Source organism: Anguilla anguilla, chromosome 9, assembly GCF_013347855.1.
Source record: "Anguilla anguilla isolate fAngAng1 chromosome 9, fAngAng1.pri, whole genome shotgun sequence".
In the NCBI taxonomy this organism is placed as follows: domain Eukaryota; kingdom Metazoa; phylum Chordata; class Actinopteri; order Anguilliformes; family Anguillidae; genus Anguilla; species Anguilla anguilla.
Genome location: NC_049209.1, coordinates 32785769 through 32792789, shown reverse-complemented (window position 1 = coordinate 32792789; position 7021 = coordinate 32785769). Strand labels below are relative to the sequence as shown.

General features: G+C 42.8%; 1 protein-coding gene across 1 annotated transcript; it reads left to right on the top strand.

The window, feature by feature from the left end:
- Nucleotides 1–695: 695 nt before the first annotated feature.
- Nucleotides 696–4529, top strand: LOC118236240 (40S ribosomal protein S14). The gene is made up of 5 exons (XM_035434444.1): nt 696–783; nt 1759–1912; nt 2627–2788; nt 2934–3010; nt 4420–4529. Exons 2-5 carry the CDS (start codon nt 1764–1766, stop codon nt 4485–4487), a joined length of 456 nt encoding a protein of 151 aa, XP_035290335.1. The 5' UTR covers nt 696–783; nt 1759–1763; the 3' UTR covers nt 4488–4529.
- Nucleotides 4530–7021: the final 2492 nt, after the last annotated feature.

Here is a 7021-nt window from a genome sequence, read left to right as displayed (position 1 = left end):
CCAAAGCTGCTTTAATTAACATTAAACTTGAAGAATTGTGAATTGTCGTCAATACACAGTTTCCCCCTAGTGTCACCACATAATATTACAATGAAGTCTTCAGTGAAGTATAGAAGCTAGTCAGAAAAGGGCCATCTGGTAAATTGCACACATTTTAAATTAACAAGGAAATATGCTGTTATATCAAGAATTCAATCCCTAAAACTGCTATATAGCTAGGTAAAAAACTTACAGTCTGCAATAGATATACAATCCCTGATTTTCCCCATATTCATATTAATGGCCTCCACCTCATTGATAAAAAGCAAACAAATCAATCCGCAACTGCTTTACAAAAGAACTATACCGTCTAATCCCGAATACATTTAGTCTATTTGTATTTATTCAACAGTTCAACATTATGCACACGTTTTTTAAAGATTCCCATGAGACCAAAAATGGAATGAGCTCCACTTTAAAATGATGAATGGTATTCAGCTAACTACCTATCAAAAGAATACCACAGATTAAGATTTAATTTTGAACAAAATGATTGCTCCTTCTGTCAAGATGACAAACAGACAACACACAATATTTTTTCCCCACTGTATTTACAGCAAAGCTTTCTGTGATGATTTGAATGATTGCCTGGGGACAAAGAGTATACATGTTGTGGACTTCGCTATTGAAAATGTAATCTTCAGTGTGAATTTTAGGTTCACTTCCGGGATACAGTGCTCAACTTTGAACCGGTTGCTTTTGATCCTTCTTTCCGGTTTCGGCTGCTCGCGGAGACACACTTAGGTATGTAATCTCTACATTTTTATCCAGTTTAATCTGTTGTGATACGATATGGCAGATGTCCGGCATTTGTGTTATATAAACGATTAATTCGAAATCTTTTGGATTGTCATTCCATTTTTGCTTGTTTTGCCCTGAACATAATTTTTTAGCTGTCTTGGTTTAGGGATGTGTCTGCTCTATATCACTAGCATGGCCCCTATTTGAATTCATTGATCACTGCGTGTTGTGAGATACTGGTTGGTCTGAATGTGTCATTTATTCTCCGTGCTTTTGTTTTGAAGATTTTGCGGCTAATTTTAGTAATATAAACTTGGTAAGGTTTGGTAAAGCATATTGTATTGTAGTCGCTAGCTTGCTTGCTAGTCAACTTTGTTTGAATAAGTTGCGCTTGCTCGCCAGTGTTAGCTTAGTGAACCGTTTCATATCTGGCAGAGTAAAGGCCAGAAATGTAGCTAATAGTTCGTTCAACTCTTGTGTGTCTCCAAAAATTCATTTTCGATTTGAAATTTAATAGCCAACGTCCAAACATTAGCCAAAGGCAAACTTTGCTGCAAACTTTACCTCACTGGCCGGTTAGCAAGCATGAACTAGCTAGCTTGTTGGATGCATTTCTAACGTTCCTCTTCTAAAGAATTGAAAGACCGACTTGGCCCACACAAAAAAGGTCTTTGGTTGCTTGCTATCTGGGTAGACCATGTACTTAAAGTAAAACAATGTCTTCACTCCCCATAGACGCACTGAGGTTATGCAGCCCGCAGTTTGCTTACTACGAACATTAGTTAAGTGAATGGATTTGTGACTGGCTTAAGTGGCGCTGGTCAGAAAACCAATAAATTCCACCTGCATACATTTATTGGCAATTGAGAACTTAAGTTAATTTTTTAACTTAATTGAATAGCATCATAGGTGGTTTTCTTTGCTTCGTGTACAAACGGCACAAACTGAATAAGGATGCTGTGTGCGTTGTGTTGGCAGCAACAATGGCACCTCGTAAGGGTAAGGAAAAGAAGGAAGAGCAGGTGATCAGCCTGGGGCCCCAGGTCGCCGAGGGCGAGAATGTCTTCGGGGTCTGCCACATCTTCGCCTCCTTCAACGACACCTTTGTCCACGTCACTGACCTCTCCGGCAAGTAAGTTGTCTCTCCCCCCACCCTGGGTTGTGGGGCAGTATGTGGTGCATGCAGTTTCAGATGCCTAGAGTGCCACTGTTCTTGCACCCTTGAGCAAGGTACTAAACCTGAAACGGTAATGTCAAAGTACGGTAATCTAAAAGTACATGCATTTTGAGCAGGGAGCAATTTTAACCATCTGGTTGATGGTTGAAACCGTAAGACTGGCTGCTGTTTTAGCTTTGAGTGAGGTAGTTAACCTCTCAGGGATGGAAGTAATTGATAGATGATGTAATGTATGTGCGTGATGTGCCTGAGAATGGTGTAGGCACCTTTGGTTTGTAGATGTTTGGCATGTGAGGCAGGCAGATTTCAAGAATGTAAGTCAGCTTGACAGCACCTGTCTTTCTTTGTCCAGTCCAGTGCACTCCGCAGTCCTTGTTTTGGAAACCTGAACTATGTAGCCTGCAGGATTCTCATAGCACTATTTACTGGAATATTGTGTGTACTCTGATTCTTCTAGGGAATGTTAACCTCTCAGGGATAGAGGAGCATCTTTCTATAATACACACTATTTAGGTAAACAATTAAATTTTAGGAAATAAGTCAAATGCTAGGTTGTATTGCAAAAAAGTCTGTGGTAAACAACAATGTGAATGCCGGAGCTTCCCTGTGCTGTGCCCCGAGTAATTGAGCTCACCCCCCCCCCCCCCCCCCCCCCCCAAACGTCTCCAGGGAAACGATCTGCCGCGTGACGGGCGGGATGAAGGTGAAGGCAGACAGAGACGAGTCCTCCCCCTATGCCGCTATGTTGGCAGCGCAGGACGTGGCCCAGAGGTGCAAGGAGCTGGGCATCACCGCCCTGCACATCAAACTGAGGGCCACGGGGGGCAACAGGTGAGCTGGCAGACACACACACACACACACACACACACATACACATACACATACTCGGAGCCAGTCGTTATTCTGCTTGTCCAGGTAAACCAGGCCCGGGTGCTCTTTCGGCTTCAGCCTCTCTGACCGTGCCACTTCATTCCAGAACCAAGACTCCTGGACCAGGGGCGCAGTCCGCTCTCCGAGCCCTGGCTCGATCCGGCATGAAGATCGGCCGCATCGGTAAGACCGAGCGCAACTGCGTGACGCCATCACGTCACCCTAGCCTGTGGAACACGTCCTGAAACTGGACGGATGTGATAAAAACGGGTTTTGGGTTAGGATATCCATCGCTGTTTGCTATATTATCAACACACTTTGTCATTTCGAAAGGGAAAGTCTATGAAGTCTATGTGCAGTCTGAAATTGTTTCTCCTTTTAGGTTATTCTAAATTCCAATATGTATATTTCCACTTGCTTTGCTAGGGTGTGAGGTTGTGATCTTGACAAAGGTTTGTTTTCATTGCACTTTGTTGAGGGTGTGACTTTTTTAGGGACATTTTACAAACAAGCATGTTACATTACATTATACATTACAGGCATTTAGCAGACGCTCTTATCCAGAGCGACTTACACAACTTTTTACATAGCATTTTACATTGTATCCATTTATACAGCTGGATATATATACTGAAGCAATGCAGGTTAAGTACCTTGCTCAAGGGTACAACGGCAGTGTCCTTACCCGGGAATCGAACCTGCGACCTTTCGGTTACAAGCCCAGTTCCTTACCCACTGTGCCACACTCCGTTACACCATGCAGATTGGGAGAGGACTATTGCAGCATGGTGTGCTGATATAGACCTGTTCTTTTCCTGCATCAGGCTGAATCATTGAGCTTTGACAACGTATTGCTATGAACGTGCCTGCTTTAAGTTCTAAACGTGTTAATGAACCAGCCTGGTTCCAGCTCTAATAGGGTATAATGAACCAGCCTGGTTCCTGCTCTAATAGGGTATAATGAACCAGCCTGGTTCCAGCTCTAATGAGGTATAATGAACCAGCCTGGTTCCAGCTCTAATAGGGTATTATGAACCAGCCTGGTTCTAGCTCCAGTGGGAAGGGGGTATAATGAGCCAGCCTGTTTTCAGCTCTAATGGGTATAATGGGCCAGCCTGGTTCCAGCTCTACAGGACTATAATGGGCTAGCCTGGTTCCAGCTCTAACATGGTATAGGGGACCAGCCTGGTTCCAGCTCTACAGGACTATAATGGGCTAGCCTGGTTCCAGCTCTAACATGGTATAGTGGACCAGCCTAGTTCCAGCTCTAAAGGACTATAATGGGCTAGCCTGGTTCCAGCTCTAACAGGGTATAGGGGACCAGCCTGGTTCCAGCTCTACAGGGCAGTAAGGGTAGTCTGTACAGTCCTGGCTCCAGCTCTACAGTAGAAGAGATTTGAAATATTAGGGGTCGTTATTGTTTGGTTGTTGTATCACCAGGTTAACCCCCTGTGGGCTTTGCACTTGTAACCCACTCTGATGTGGCCTCTGGAGGTTGTTTACTTGCTCAGAAACCTCTACCCAAGCACAGGTAAAGGTCTGGGCACTGTGCCGTAACGCGCCAGGCGCTAACGCACACATTTCTCTTGCAGAGGACGTCACCCCGATTCCCTCGGACAGCACCCGCAGGAAGGGCGGGCGTCGTGGGCGTCGTCTGTAAACTGTTTATTTTCTGCGCCTCAATAAAAAGTCATTTCCAGTTCTTCAGTGTCATGCTTCTTCATCGTTTTAGTTAAATCACTCAGAGATGGTGAGTTCTGGTAAACCTGCGGCGGCGGCGACATGAGAACAAGTGGTGTATTTCACAAAACAGAATTACTGAGGTAGCTGGATAACTGCTGAGTAAATCCTGGCACGGCTCTTTTTACTTCAGTCCATGTTCCAGATGTGGACGGCGTTTACTTGGTGCAGTTAACCAACTAACTCCGCAATACTGCTTTGTGGAACAGGCTCAGTAGTACTGGCCTCAAGTGCCAAGATTTGGATAGGTTTGTGTGTCCCTCTTTTAGTTTGCCTGGGGATGGGGGGAGCAGAGCCCAGGCACAAGGCATGAGGGGGAGGGTGGTTGGTCCAGACCCTTGGGCCAATGTAGCGTTTGCACATTATCTGCCATCGAGGTGATTATGGGCAACGTGGTGATGTGGAGCTGGACAGTGGTCCTCCAACAAACTGCTGAACCATTTTAATGGGGGGCGACATAGCTCAGGAAGTAAGACCGATTGTCTGACAGTCGGAGGGTTGCCGGTTCAAAACCCCCTGGGCATGTCGAAGTGTCCTTGAGCAAGACACCTAACCCCTAACCCCTAACTGCTCTGGCGAATGAGAGGCATCAATTGTAAAGCGCTTTGGATAAAAGCGCTATGTAAATGCAGTCCATCCATTTAATGTGTGTTATGCTGTATATGTCCACTAGATGGCCACTAGATTTGTTACGACGATCCAAAATGAATTTTGTTTTTGCATTTGTCTAACCCAGTGTTTTTCAGACTCGGTCCTGGCCTGTCACTGTATGCTAGTTTTTTTGCAACCACAGTTGGTATCCCAGTATTTTAACAAGCTGTTATTTTTTATTAAGTTAGTTGATTTTTATATCTCGAGGGATTATTTACCATCTTAAACCACATTATATCAGAAATAGGCTATAGCTATGGAAACCATAAAGAATGAATTCCCACATTTGGTCCTATTTTGCTATACTGGAATCAATTAAATGAAAAGGTAGTTTTAAAAAAATAAAGACTGAGGTGAATCAATAGACTCCTCATTTAGTTGCTGAACACATTTAAGTTCTTTCACATTCATTTCCCCAGAAACTTGGCACCATGCAGGTTTGGTTTGTGGCAATTTGCTTTGTCTTTGAATTCTTCATTATCTGCCAAAAGGTTCGTTTCTTTGGCCATGTTTCCACTCTTTCAGCAATTGGGCCCATTGTGATTCAACCTTGGTCTTCAATTTGATCAGTCAAAGCCTTTTCTTTTTACTTTGCTTTATGAAATATATATATAGCACACTGTGAATATGGGGCATTTATTTTTCATGCATTACTTAGTTATTGCTGACAAAATGTGGTTTATGAGGGTAAACAACCCCTGTATACCTGAAAAGCACCTTGTTAAAATTCTGGAATTGCAATTGTGGTTGGAACAAAAACCAACATGTGCAGTGGTATTGCAAGACCGATTTTTAGAAACACTGACCTGACCTGAATTTATTTCATCTGTTTTCTATGAAAAATCTGAAAATGAACACACACACACACAAAACAAGATTAAACTGTTTTCATCAAAGCGTTCATTATCACATTTTCTGTCTCTGCCAATGAATTTGCTGCATTGGCAATGACATCACTTGTAACCTTAGAGTAGGTTAATGTGAAACTAATGTTTTGGTGGAATTTTATCAAAATTCTTATCAGGTGTGGTTATTTTTCTCATTTTCACGTTTCACATTCACATTGCGCGGTTGTTGAACTGCTTGTACCAGTTGTATTCCAAAATCAGTTACCAGCCTGACAGCTTATTTTTAATCTAGAAAGAATTCTTCACTCATGAATGCAACTAATTATTTGTGGCTTTTGGCTTTCAGTTTCACGTTTCACACCTTCAGGGTCAATTCTCTTTTAAAAGTTCAGACAGGAAATTCTCAAATTATATTTTTGTATTTAATTGTGTACAGTATGCTTTGACCCATTTTAAAGGCTGCCGTTAAAGCTACTGTGCTCAGATTCTGAGCTGAAGGTGTGTCGTTTGGATTTTTTCTTTTTCTTTTTTAAATTAGTTTTTATTGACTCTGTGCCAAGGTAAACTGGTGCCTGAAGTACATTTTAAATTTTGTTTCCTTCTGGGATTTAAGCAGCGCATTCTTTACAGTTTATAGTATGTGGCTGTTGGTGAAGGGAACAGCAGAATGCGCTAAATGTACTGATGCGTCAGAGTGGCTTTACCAGGCAGAAACCTGCGTCGTTTTAAGACTGGAAGAGAGAAATTAAATGGATGCATTTTAGAGTAGTGTGTTTGTCTCCACTTCCTCTTACTGCACGATGAAACTTGATGATCCACCTGGAGCTGAACTGGGTCCTTATTGTGAACCTTGTGCGAGGACAGATTGTAAAGTGGAAACAACCTAATCTACCTATCACAGCTGAACATATCAGTGGAAAAGGGCAAACTTAGCATTATTAGCACTGGGATCAGC

Coding starts and splice junctions, on each gene's coding strand:
- LOC118236240 (XM_035434444.1), top strand. CDS start 1,764: ATGGCACCTCGTAAGGGTAAGGAAAAGAAGGAAGAGCAGGTGATCAGC. Junction 1,913..2,626: donor GTCACTGACCTCTCCGGCAA/GTAAGTTGTCTC, acceptor AAACGTCTCCAG/GGAAACGATCTGCCGCGTGA. Junction 2,789..2,933: donor AGGGCCACGGGGGGCAACAG/GTGAGCTGGCAG, acceptor ACTTCATTCCAG/AACCAAGACTCCTGGACCAG.